This window comes from Camelus ferus, chromosome 2 (genome assembly GCF_009834535.1).
Source record: "Camelus ferus isolate YT-003-E chromosome 2, BCGSAC_Cfer_1.0, whole genome shotgun sequence".
In the NCBI taxonomy this organism is placed as follows: Eukaryota; Metazoa; Chordata; class Mammalia; order Artiodactyla; family Camelidae; genus Camelus; species Camelus ferus.
Window position 1 is genome coordinate 39,876,561 of NC_045697.1, and position 13,731 is coordinate 39,890,291.

The 13,731-nt window shown below is 39.7% G+C and overlaps 1 protein-coding gene across 3 annotated transcripts in view; it reads right to left on the reverse strand.

Annotated features, from left to right (window-relative positions):
* The window catches only part of HERC5 (HECT and RLD domain containing E3 ubiquitin protein ligase 5), a 37,826-nt gene that overhangs the window by 11,034 nt on the left and 13,061 nt on the right, over positions 1 to 13,731 (reverse strand). For 2 of the 3 annotated variants that reach the window (XM_032498192.1, XM_032498197.1), the window contains exons 10-16: positions 13,560 to 13,619; positions 12,141 to 12,234; positions 9,197 to 9,386; positions 7,660 to 7,814; positions 3,653 to 3,766; positions 2,538 to 2,648; positions 822 to 992 (exon numbers count right to left, since the gene is read on the reverse strand). In XM_032498192.1, coding sequence (XP_032354083.1) covers positions 822 to 992; positions 2,538 to 2,648; positions 3,653 to 3,766; positions 7,660 to 7,814; positions 9,197 to 9,386; positions 12,141 to 12,234; positions 13,560 to 13,619 — 895 coding nt within the window. The remainder of the gene's footprint in view (positions 1 to 821; positions 993 to 2,537; positions 2,649 to 3,652; positions 3,767 to 7,659; positions 7,815 to 9,196; positions 9,387 to 12,140; positions 12,235 to 13,559; positions 13,620 to 13,731) is intronic. The other variant, XM_032498193.1, reaches the window with a different exon arrangement.

Here is a 13,731-nt window from a genome sequence, read left to right on the forward strand (position 1 = left end):
CAGGACAAGTGATAAACTAATGCTTCCCATAACACACTCTAATAAATATTATCAGGAAAATCTTTACTGGTCTTGATTAAGTGCAAAGTCTAGAGCCTGAGAGCTGGGCTCTGATACTTATCAGTTGTGTCACCCTGGGATAAGAAACCTAACAGTTCTGTACCTCAGTTTCCCCATCTGTAAAAAGAGGTAAAAACAGAACCTTCTACAGTGTGGTTGAAAGAGTTATACAAGTAGGTGTAAAACATTTACTACAGTTCCTGGCGCAAGGAAGGCATTCATTAGGTCCTCCAGTCAGTACTGTTATTCTGTGACAAATATCCATTAGTAAGACAGCTTAGACAGTAATTAAACCAAAGACCATTAATGAATGTTCAGGACATGGGGATTATCTACAATTATACCCTCAAAACACTACATAGTCAGTAAGTTCTTTCTTCGACAAAGCAATCTGGGTTCCGGCACGAGAGCAGAAACAAACCCTCAGTTCTCCTCTGTGTCATCCACATGTCACTGGAACCCTTAAAAGGTAGTGATCAGCCAGGCCTCAGGAGGGACTGGACCTCAGGGCTAGTGGTGGGCGAGCTACCTGACCAGGCTGGGGGAACACAACCGTTTCACCTGCTCCTCCTTAGTCAGCGTGTACCGAGTGCCTCCAGCTCTCACCTGGAATTCACAGGCACCTGGGGAATTAGGGGATCTCCAACATGGACACCCCAGCAGAAAACGGAGCCAATTCCCCTCTGTAAGGCCCACTGTTACATTCTTTTACGTCTTCCTTCTCCCAGCAGCCAAAATGTTAAGTGGGAATTGTACTTTACCAGTAACTCCCTCCTCAGATCTTCATTCTCGAACTGATTTAGCTGATTCAAAGCATCCTCAATCAAGTGATTCCTTCTGACTGTTAGGTTAAAGGTGGGCAGCAAGGCCAGTGGGGACCCTTCTCGTCCCATAATGCCAGCCAACCTCATACACATGCGTAATTTCTTCTCCTGGGAAAAGAGAAACATTTCACTTCATTTCACCATTTGCTCTAAGTAGAAATTTACAAAGTGGAAAAACTGGTTCAGTTTATTTTAAGCACACGTCACAAACATTTATGCAAAGGGCCCTATATACACCACTGGAGATACGCTATATATTCAATATCCCCCACCCCGCCACCTCCCAGCAAACAGAGGAAACACGGGACCTGGGGAATGAAAAGCTCTGTGGAGCCAACTTGGGTGAGCAGGATGGTGACCAACTGCAGACCCCACTGGACCACTTTATCCCGTAGACACAACTACAACCACTTCAGTCATCATCAATCACTATGCTCATCAGTGGCCTTGAGACTATTAGTGAACAATGAAGCAGAGCCTGACACTAACACGCTCATCAGGAAGAGAAGCCGAGAAGTTTAGAAAAGCAGCCGAGTGCAGGGAAGTGCAGAAGGAGAGGCCTCTCTAAAGATATTCTTTGCTAGGAGGAAAACCCAGACAAGAGATTTCAGGGGACAGATAATCTAGGAAGTTAATATAAGAGAGAGACACACGCAAACTGTCCATCTGAAAACAAATGGCAATTTGGGATCATTTGTATCTCTTAGCAAAATAAGGAGCAATCAAATTCTGCAAAATAATTACTGGAAGCTTGTTTAAAATCAGGAGAGAATAGTTACAAGAGTTGAAGCAAGACAGAGTTCTTCTATCTTTTTTCCTTCCATTGTCCTTTGTTAAATATTTCATTAATGGTCATACTTAGAAATCATCAATTTCCTATTTTGTTTTATTATGGTAACTGCACTATGTGAAAATGTCTACTTTTATTACATCTATTTGAATATTATCCGTGCATATCTACATGAAAAGAGAGTGAAGTGATAACAAGAGCTAACACTGTTGGGCACTTACTTTGTATGAGGCACTGTTCCAAGTGCTTTACTTATGTAACAAATTTAATCCTTACAACAATGTGTTGAGGTCCATTTCCTGAGGCATTTTTAACTGTACAACCTTAAGTTCAAAACCACTTTGCAGGATAAGCTGACAAACAGAACTAACTCAGATGCTGACAGTAAGCACACCCAAAAGGAAACACTTTTTACGAACATTTATTGTGGCACCATCACAGAGTACCAGCCATTTATTTGGGTCTGAGTTTCAAGAATCTTCTGTCACCTCTATTCCCACTACTATGTTTTCCCACTAGATTGGACCTCCTTAAATACTGGTGCTAATTCCAACAAGCCCAGGTCTGCTGTTCCTCTCTGAGCACCATTCACAAGACTACAGGCACCAACCTCAAGGGAAAAGCCCTACAACCAGGCCAGCTGCCCAAGCTCTGCCCTTTGCTACTGAAGCCCAAGTACGCCTCAAGGCCAACCCAAATTATGACAGTCGCTCTTACCTTCTTCATTAGAGTACGAGTTCCATGAAGGTTATGACCATTGGTTTCACCAGTGGGTGGCTCCCTTAATACCCGCCAAATACTATACCCTGAAAAAGGTCCTTGTCATTTGACTTGCTAATGAAGACAAAATAGAGCATGCATACCTGTATTTTTAAAAGCGAGTCTGCATACAGTAGTTTAATTTTCGACAGAATGTTAAAGATAAATGGAAAATGACTGAATATGACAGGAGACTGGATGTCTACTGAAGTGTCCTAAAAATGGAAATGACAACAGTTCTGATAAATGAAAGGACAGAGAAATCTTAACGCCTTAACTCTTAGCCTCAAATCCCTGATGGTTTAAGGTCTTAGTACCTATAGCCAAGGCAACCCAAAATGCTGGTCAGCAGTACTGATACACATAAAATTCTAAGAAAATGTTTTCTGTGTATCAATGAATGGTATATAAACAGTATGTTCAGTGCTCATTTAATTCAGCCATTAATTATAAACTCTGGACACATTCCCAAAGAGCCTGCTCTGTTGCCACCTGCACTTGTGAAATGTGAGTTAGTTCAGATGCATTTGGTCAACAGGGAATGGAATCATTAGTAGATAGCTGGTTAGCTCATATGTGATTTTTGTCAGGCAAACGTTGATGTGCTAGGAGGAGAATTACAACCTTCAGAGAAAAGAAATTTTAAAATCTCAGGTTAGCTGCTGAACTGGCATCAACAGCCCTTTAGCTTTATTTTAAGAAAATAAAAGTACTTACATCCAGGCAACCCTCCCCAAAGCTACAGCCTCCCTTATACTGCTGGCTCCTGGTGAGTCACCCTGCCTCCTATGCCCACCTGTAAAGCGGAGCTCCACTCCCAGCTGTATTTCTCAGGATCACCCATCACTGCTTAGAGCTCGGACAGATGGCTACCCTTCGGTTTTTGTGCGTTTTTCATCTCCTCGTGGCACTCTCCACGGGCTGCTTGCCTGGTTGGTCCAAGCTATCCCTCCCAGTGGCAACCACTTTTCTCTCAATGCTCTGGCTACAAAACTGCACAGGTTTTGAGGGGTCTCTCCTGCTTTTCTCATAAGCCCTGCTATTTCTATTGGGCAATTCTGCAGACTGCAAAAATTGGGAGGAACTCTCGTGCAAAGTTATAGCACAAATGCCTGTATTTTTTCTTTTTTTTAAACTGAAGTATAGTTGATTTACAATGTCATAAATGCTGTGTTAACTCGCTGATGGTCAATACCCCCTTTAGATAAATCATACTTACTGAGTTCATTTTCCAAGATGACCTTTTACATGCGTCTGCATAAAAATCAAGCCAGTGCGTGAGTTCATTTACTTTGAAGATATTTTCAGGCAATTGATATTTAGTCTGGTTTACCTTAAATAAAATAGGACCTGTGAGAAAGTTCTATATATAAAGACAATTTTGCTTAATGGCTATAAGACTATCAGAATAAATAGCAAATTAAATACACTTTTAATGACCAGAATTAATAAGTTCTATCCAATTTCTCCACCACCAAAGCCCCAAACTTTCAGAAACATAGAGAATACCTAAGATTTAATAGTAGAAATTGATGGTATGATGATAAACTTCTAGTTACTTTTAATTCCTAGAGAAGTTTTAAAGAAACTTAAGTCCAAAGAAAATTAACAGTGTACTATGAATCCAAACTACTCTGGGGCCCGGTATTTCATGCCGTGTTCTTCAGAGCTTAACAATGTACCATTTATAGATGTTTCCCCAGCAAGGCACATTTGGAACATTCCCCCGCTAAACTGTGGGGGAATTTCCCAGCCTTCCATCCCCAGGATGAGCAGGGCTTTTATGACATGCATGGAATGAACACCCTGGCACCATGCTAATCATCGGTCAGTGAAGACACTGATAAAGATACTGGATGCTCTGGACATGAGTAACCATCAGTATCTGGCCTGGTGGGCACAGTTCTGGCCTAAATGACTCATTCTCTGGAGGTCTTCTGAAGACCCCTCTTGGCTGTGTAAGACCATTCATCTGGAATATTCTTTCTGACTCTGGCCCAGACCCCAATGATCCAGGCCTCATAGGACTGCATGGGGAAGCTGTTTCACTCCTCTGACTATGGTCCTCTGGACCCTGCTGATCTCAGCCCTGAACTGCAAACAAACTCAGTATCCCCAGAGTCATTAAGAAAGAGGGCACTTCATCTTCATGTATTCTTCTTGAAATGGGGGGGGCCTTGACAAATATTCTAACTTCGCCTATTAGAGTCAAAGGACAAAACAGGACCCCTTCAAGATTTCTTCTGTCGCTGGTTCAGTATTTCTAGGAATTCTCTTCATAAGTGGCAAGCTCATTACAATACACTTTCCCTGAGTTCTTCAGTAAATTTCTCAATTTTTCAATACCTGAATTATTTTTTGATTAATCTGTCATTTTTGTACAAAACGTTTAAAGATAGCCAAGAGCAGGCGTCACTTTTTAGCAGTAGGTCAGACTTTTTTTTTAAGAAGTATGATGGATCAGGCACTTTGATTTACTGAAAACAACCATAAACATGGGATACACTGTAAACCAACATTTTTTGGTGCAATACTGATTTTGTAAGTAGATATTTAATAACTAAGTTAAAAGTTAAATAGTTAAAAACTAAGTAAAAGTGGCCTTGAGAGTATTTGCCAAACCTGGTGAACTTGAACTTCCGTTTCCAATAGCTGGGGCTTTCAGGAAAGGAGACAAAGCTCAGTTTCTGCTCAAGTAAGGGAACCTCACCTCGTCAAAACTAAACCATCAGAGCAAAACTAGAAATGAACAAGCTGTTTCCTTCACTCCTGCATCAACCTGTCTCCACCTTGACTCCAAGACCCTGAGGCAAACTGTACTTACAATGGTGCTGAGTTGGGAAAAAAATGTCGCCTACAGGATAATTACAAAAGTGCTCTCCGGAAAATTCACACTCCAGATTCATACCACCTGGAGATCTAAAAAGCTTCAAGCCAAAGTTTTAATCTTTCAATTAAATGCTAATCTTTAAATTAAAGACTAATTTAATAGTACCAAACTGGTGATGTCTCCCAGGAGCCTGGCAGAAGCAATTCTCCCTAAAGAGACCCAGCCCTGAAAGAATTCCAAAAGATATAAGTTCCAAGGAAAATGAGCAGCACACAAGCACTCACACACACACGCACGCACATGCAGAGTCACAAAACATATGATAATGAAGGAGCAGTGAGCAAGAGTCAGCAGAAACAAGACAGCAAAAACGGACCAGCAAAGCCTTCCTGCCCTGTGTCTATGATGTAAAGGTCCTTGCTCTGGCCTTCCTCCAGCCAACCCCCTTCCCAAAAGGGGTCTGCAGGGTCAAGGAGACCTGTCTACATGCAGCCCACACATCCCCTTCGAGACTGAGCTCCAGAACCCAAAACCTGGAAATCCCTACCCAGATGTCTCCAAGTCAGCTCCAGGACCTGCACAGGCCTCTCCGGCCACTGGCTCTCTGGGGAGCGGCCGTGTCATAGGTGAGCGCACCCCAAGGCTCCAAGATTGGCTAAGGGGCGGCTGTTGCAGGAGGTGGGGACAGAAAAAAGACACATGGACCGAGGTGCCCACAACTGAGCACGTGACGCCCCTGGTGTAGGATAAAACCAAGGCAGGAAAAGAAGGGCAGTGCAGCTGAGCCTCAGCATTCAGTGCAGGACTCTGTAAAGACTCAAGATTTCTAAATTCAAACCTGGCCTCCCTTGTCATTAGGAAGGTTTATTTGTCAAGGTGGAAGGATAGCATATTTCATTTCATTCAACAGGCTGTCAGCTAGATTTCTAACCTTTAGACATGCAGTTTATGGGCCTCTGTTTGTACTCTTCCTCTGGTCCTGGCTATCATCTGTTAGAAGACTATCTAGGGCAGCTTCTGGGGCCAAATCAGGCCCTCTGCTTATTTGTAAAGTCTTACTGGACACAGCCACGCCCATTCATTTTCATGTACTACCCCGAGTGCAACAGCTGCACTTGGTGGCAGAAACCATGTGCCTCACAAAGCCTAAAATATTTACCATCTGGTCCTTTCCAAAAAGAAGCCCTGCTGATCCCTGATTTAGGGTGGTAATTTAAAACCTTAAAGGGAAAAAAAGGTTTAAAACAAAACACATGGAGTAAAGATTATAAAGGAATGGACTGACAAATTCATATTAAAATTAAGAACGTGAGTTCATCAAAAAATACCAAGACAAGCTACAGACTGGGACTTGATATTTGCAACACATACAACTGACAAAGGACTAGTATTCAAAATAAAAAGAACTCCTATAATTGATTAAAAAAAAGCTGAATACATTTAAAATGGGCAAAAGGACAGGCATTTTACAGAAGAGGAAATAAACACTACAATTACAAACATGAAAATATGCTCTAATGCATTAGAACCAGGGAAATACAAATAAAATCATAATTTGGCACCATTTCAATATGGTACCAAAAATATTTTCCAAATTTTAAAGTCAGAGATGGAGCAGTAGAATTCTTATCATCTCCTGGAGAGGATTTCAACTGGTCCAACCACTTTGGAAGACAGTTAGTCACTACCAATAAAGAACAACACAGGCACATCCTCCAACCCATCAGTCCTAAAATTAGGTGTGGGAATTGAAAACTAACTCTTGACATGTGAACACCAAGAGGTATGTACAAAAATGCTGACAGCAGCATGTTTTCTCATAGAGGAAGCCTCCCCTAAAAAAGAATCGCAAACAGCACATACTGTACATCCATCAGTACTGGAATGGATAACTGTGGTAGATTCACACTGTGGACTAGGACACAAACGTGAAAACAAAATAAACACAGGCATAAGTATTAATCTGGATGAATCTATAACAACAAAATGTTGTGTAAGCAGCATGTATTCCATTCATATTATATTTTGAAAACAGCAAAATTAAACAGCATAGTACCTAGAGACATATAAAGTCATAAAATAATAGAGAAGAGCAAGGAAATGATTCATCCAAAATCCAGGACCCAGCAACCTCCTCAAGGTGAGGGGACACAATCTGTGAGAGGACGTTTTCTTTTTAACGTGGGTGCTAATTACACTGATACTTGTTTTACCACTTTTCTTTAAGCCATACATAGCTACTATACACAATCCTTTATATGCATGACTTACTTCACAAAAACCACAATTTTAAAAATAGTGATATAAACTTAATGTTTTATAAGCGTCTGCTTAAGATTCAAGCCAGGTGAAATCAAGGAAAATAAAAATATATGGGTTTCTAAAAGAACCCTTACCCTGTGCAGCTTTTTTAACATTTCTAGCAGAGCTTTAATGTGACAGTTATTCTCAGCACTTTCATTCCAATAATGCAGTTGAGCAACGATGGCGTTTTTAAACATCTGGACCAGTGTGATGAAAGTAGATTCTTGCAGAGAAGCCCAATATTCCTCTGAGGGATACAAAGGTAAACAATTGTTAGCATGTAATGTCTCTTGGATTCTTAAACGTAAAAAGTGGTCAATATTTTCTAAAACTGATAGAATATTTTCATATATATCACAGTTAAAAAGGCATATTTATAATAAAAATTTCAGTGAATACAACTGCAATTAAAAGTTTAGAATTTAATGTCCTTGAAAAAATTCCTTAACAGTAATAGAACCACAAACTTGGTCTAATTAATTCGTGGAGGGGAAAACAGACAAAATTAGTCACTTTCTTTGCCTGGATGAAATAGCATACAGTATTGAAAGCCAGATTAAGAACTACTTGTGATTACATGACTCTTTTTCTGCACTCCCACCATGAGTTTCTAACTCTTAAAAACCGTATTTTCAACTCTTAAAAACTGTATTTCTGAGGGAGGGTATAGCTCAGTGGTAGAGCACATGTACAGCATACACGAGGTCCTGGGTTCAACCCCCGGTATCTCCATCAGAAAAACAAAAAGAAAAAAAATTTATAAACCTTATTTCAGCATTGTTAAATAACAAAAACTACTTTAAACTGGCTTTTTATCACTTAACACTGTTATCTAAACTTAATAAAACGTAAGAAAGAATGGACTTCCTTGGGCTGAATATGCTATTTGTGTAAAAAAAAAAAAAAAACTCTCATTAAAATCTAATCAAGCCTCTAGACCCATCTTCCAGTGTTGGAAATACCTGGAAAAGGGGAAACAGACAGACAAATCTAGATGTGGGACACTGTACAGGACAACTGACCTGGGCTCTTTTTTTTTTTTTTTTAAAGAAGGTTGTAATATACTTTTGAAGACAAGTGCAGAAATTTGAATATGACCTAGATAATAGGTAATATTTCTGAATTATGGCTAATTTCATTAGATGTGATAACGTCAATGGAATGCATGCAGAATTATTATGGGTGAAATGTCATGATGTCTCCAACTCACTTTCAAATAATTCAGCCAAAATAAAACCTGTACTATCTGTAATCTGTACAGAGAGAGGAAGTACACACACGTAACAGCAATGTTAACTGCTGCTGACTCTCAGGCAGAGAATGTCTGAGATCCACTGTACTTGTCTTTCAACGTCTGTACATGAAGTTTTTCCTAATGAAAAGCAGGGGACAAAGGACCTCATGACCAAGCCCCACATGTATCATTTCAAGAACACTAAAGAGGTACTAGCACAGTCTACCTTGGATGACCACAGTAACCATTACAGCATGTTCAGAATATGCTAGAATATGAACTACAAAGCATGAATGTGTTTGCAATTATCTACCTAAGTTTTGCCATAACTTTATTTGGCCTGCGTTTCCATTGAGGACATTCATGTATATTCAAATGTAAATCATCAGTCTTACCCAGAACCCTTGATGACTGACCACTCATTTTACAAACAGCCTCAGCAAACGGAACCACCAGGCTCTCCCAGTTGTTATAATCATGCATCACGGGACATTCTGGGAGAAGGAAGAAAACTGCTAAAGCTTCTTGGTGTGGAGAATGAAATGGAAGACTTTTGATCAGATTTTCCCTGAGACACGTGGTTATCTGTGGTCAAAAAGGATCAGGGAAAAGACTACTCAAAACACAGCAGGAACTGGGTGCAACTTACCTGTAATAAAATGAAGCGTAGAACCTGGACTTTCATTCCACCCATGAAACTGGAACAGCCATTTATAGTTTTTCTAAAACCCATGTTTACAGCCCATCCTACCCAGCCTCCCAAATACCTAAGGTGTAGGTATGTGACAAGTATTTTCCCATCTAATTATTGGGGTCCATGAAGGAAATCAAGAAATCACATGTGCAAGATTCTGTTGGATGAACAACAGATTCAGAACTAAAAGCAGACCTCCCAATAATATTACACATTCTACCCTCCAATTCCACTTTCACACCCCAATTTTTAAAGAGGAAAAATGTGTCAGAACCCAAAAAAGCACAATATAAAAACCAAAACCAAACAAAAAGCAACAATGAAAACTAACATGGTCTCCTATTATCTTCTCACAGAATCAGCTGTCTCGTCACAGACTCTCTCCACCAAACCCTAGTTTCCAGCCCTTCCACTCTCCTTATAGTTTCCCCAATTCAAAATGCAAGTGTTCACGAAAAAAAATTCAAATGGAATTCTGAATTTGTATTTGTTACGTGGGCTCAGATAACTAATAATTTGCCTAAAAGCCCACTGAGATAAACTAGTGTTTACACAGCACATCTTATTTGTCAGACACTGTGCTAAGTAAGTCACATATATTAGGTCACTTATCCTTAACAGAGATGGTATTGTTAACCCAAATTTATAAATGAGAACTCTGCACGTCAGAGAAATTAATGAACTCAGGGTCATAGAGCTGAGTGAGACTCTCTCCTGGGTCTTTCTGACTCCAAAGCTCAAACTCAATCACTAAATTATGAGATACTAGTTAAAATTCTTGTTATTTGTTTTTATATCAGAACATTATGTTGGGCTGCCACTACAAGGCTCAGTCTTCAGAGTTATGCATACCTGACAACTCCACCAGAACCCATCCCAATGGCAGACACCCCTCCTTCCTCTTTGCTCTTCTTCATCCACATCCCCGCACCTCCCCACCCTTCAGAACCACTGCAGTTCTCTCCAGCCAGTTACCCTGCGTCACACCCTGGGCCCTGGTGCACACCTCCATTACTGCCTGGAATGTCCTTCCCTGGAGGCACCTGGTAAACTCCCACTTGCCCTGGGCACCTTGTTTTGAGTACTCTTAAGTGGAGCTGACCACTCCCTACCCTAGTAATGACTACATTTATTCACCCCCCAAAAATTTATTTTGACCCACTAGGTTCTAAGCTAGGCTCTAGGGGAGACAGCGGAGTGTGAAACACACCCAGTCTTCACGCTGACACCCGCACGGAGGTACCTGCCTCCCTTACCAAACCATGAGCCTCTAAGGAACGGGAGCCTGCCTCTCTCCTGCTTCATCAGGAGTCTCATCTCGGGGCCCTACACACAGCAAGGATTCGGACGCTTGCTGAATAAATGAAGGAATGCCCGAAGTCCGTGAATCCATATCACAGACATCTCAAAATAGAAAGAAACATTACAGGTCTTCTGATCCAACTACCCCGTCTGAAACAACGGGGGACTGCTCTACAATTATGTCACTTGCACCTTATATGACACTGCTCCAGCACCACCAAGGTACAATCAGCCCTACTGATGAACTGGTCCAACCTCTTCCTTCACGGATGCAGAAATGGCCTGTTTTTGGTGATCTTTCCACTGAGTGCTGCAGAGCCCTGATAAAGGTGTATAATTAGGGATCCACTTTACCTCTGACTCCTAATTGGGCAGTGGTTCTGCCAAAGTTAACATAACTAAACTTTCCAACTTCCCTTGAGAGAAAAGAGTGTGTGTAAGAGAGAGAAGTTGCAGCTGAGATACAGATGCTGCCTGTGACAGACAGAGTAAGAGGGCAGTGGGGGCAGGTGAGGGCGCCGAGAGCAGGGAGAGAGCCAGCGTGAGAGGAGAGGGAGAGAGAGGGAGACCCAGAAGCAGAAGGGAAGACCAAATGATGAGGGAGGGGGAGAGGGGGCAGGGGAGGGAAGAGAAGTGAAGGAGAGAGAAAAAAAGAACCAGAGCAAGACCTAGAAACAGACTGAGAGGATAACATGGAAAGTATCATCCCCCAGACCAATCAGTACAGTAGAACAGGAAAATAAATTAATAAAGGCTGCATCAGAAAGGGCTGCATTAACAAAGGAAGCATGTCTGAGGCATCTCCAAGTGGGAAGCCCAAAGACGGTAGTAACAGTGCTGAAACAAAGAAGCAACAATCCCAGAATGAAGATCGTTCTGGAAGCCACAGAAAAGGAGTGCGATGCAGCAAATCACAGGGAAGAATCCGGCAGCCCTTGGTGAGGGGGACATTCACATCAGAAAAAGTGTTCTCATTTCTACACTTATATTAAAATAATTGCAAATAAAATGTTCTTATCCTAGTGGACCAGTCTCAACAAATGTTTTCATCACCTTCCTAAAGCCGAGTTGGAAACACTCCTTCCAGGAGCGTGCACACACGTGTATGCGTGTGCGTGTACAGATGAGCTCTGTAGACTGCTTGTAGCCCACGTGCCAACCATATCAACTACTCCACCCTAAGTGGGCAAGCCCTGAATGCTATCGGAGCTTAACTGAACCTGGATACGCCACAGGGTCTCAGAGAATCTCTCAAAACACAGTATTTCTTCTGAAATTTTGAGTTCTTATAAAAATGTTTCAATGTATTTTCCTTTTCTAAATAACAATCCAGGGAATACCACCGTGTTAGTAATCCAGTCCTTTTGGGTTAACTTCTTAAAGATGTTTCTTGCTATATTTAAGTCCAAATGAATAGACACCATTTCTCCAGCTATTCTGTGGAAGGAAGATAAATGAAAACGAGATGAATAAGTAAATGAAAAAGGATACTTCAAAATTAAATATTTTATTAGATTATCTATCCAGATGAAAAGTTTTTTCTAAAGCTTACTTCATCTTAAAAAATTATTTTTCTCAGCTTTACAATAACTAAAAAAATTTGGCTGAATATGAAAACAATTGAAAATGTAGCTGACAACATATGATTATTTCTAAAATGTCAAAAAATATCAAGGCTTCATTAACAATATGTTTGCTATCTGACTTTAACTCACATGTTGTCTTAACTTAAATGAGTAATCAATAAATATTTATTTTCCAATGAAAAAAAGGTAAGTTTTTCTCGCTTCTGAAAAAAATGATCATTTCTCCCAGTTACACGAACTATATAAGCGGGGACCAAAAAAGGGGTTTCAGAGCAGTAAATTCTTAGTATTCCAATAAAAAAATTACTAATGAAATATCTAAGTATCTTAAGCCAAGAATCATATCTATACTATACTGAATATACTGTCTAAAAATAGACACATTATTCGTAAAATAATACATATATTCAGTGTCTAGAAGTAGAAAAATTCTTTTAAATAAATATTATACCAATATTTAGGAAAAGAAGTACAAAACCATTCTTTCATAATAGTTAAAAATTCAAAGAAACCTTAGTATCTTACAATAAGGAAATAATCAAATTAAGGTACATCCTTCCCATGGAATACCACGCAGCCATTAAAATAATGTTACAGGAAAATACTGAACAATATGGAAATTGAATAAAATGGAAAATGGGCAAATATATTAAGTGTAAAGCCATGTATAAAACAATATAACCCCATTTTTGTAAAAGAACACATTTGCATAGAAAAATATACATATATATACATGCTAGCTATTACACTTAAGTGGTGAATTCTGGCTGATTTTCATTTTCTTTTTGTTTCATATCTGTATTTTTGATATTTTCTACAGCAAGCATATGTGTGCTTTTGTTAAAAAAAAGTAATTTTTAAAAACAGATAAAGACATAGATAATTATTTTACCATCAAACCTTTTTTTTTAAACATTTTTTTAAAAATTGGGATATAACTGACATATAACATAATCTAGTTTCAGGTGTGTACAACATAACGCATTGATGTATGTATAGTATATATTGTGAAATGATCGCCACACAGTTATAAGTTTTTTTTCCTTGTGATGAGAACTTTTAAGATCTATTCTCTTAGCAACTTTCAAATATACAATATAGTATTATTAACCACGGTCACCATGCTATCTATACATAGTGTTTTTAACAGAATTTTAACTTTACTATATATATTACCTTTCCCTTAAAAAACTTCCAGTCAGACACGCAGTAGATGAAAATATCTCTCTGATTTCCCTAGATCAGGAATAAAATGGTGGTTAAAACAAATCAGAGTATGACTCCTTACAGCAGGAAACAGGATAATAAAACATCTTATAATTGTCATTCAAAATTCTTCCTCTATCTC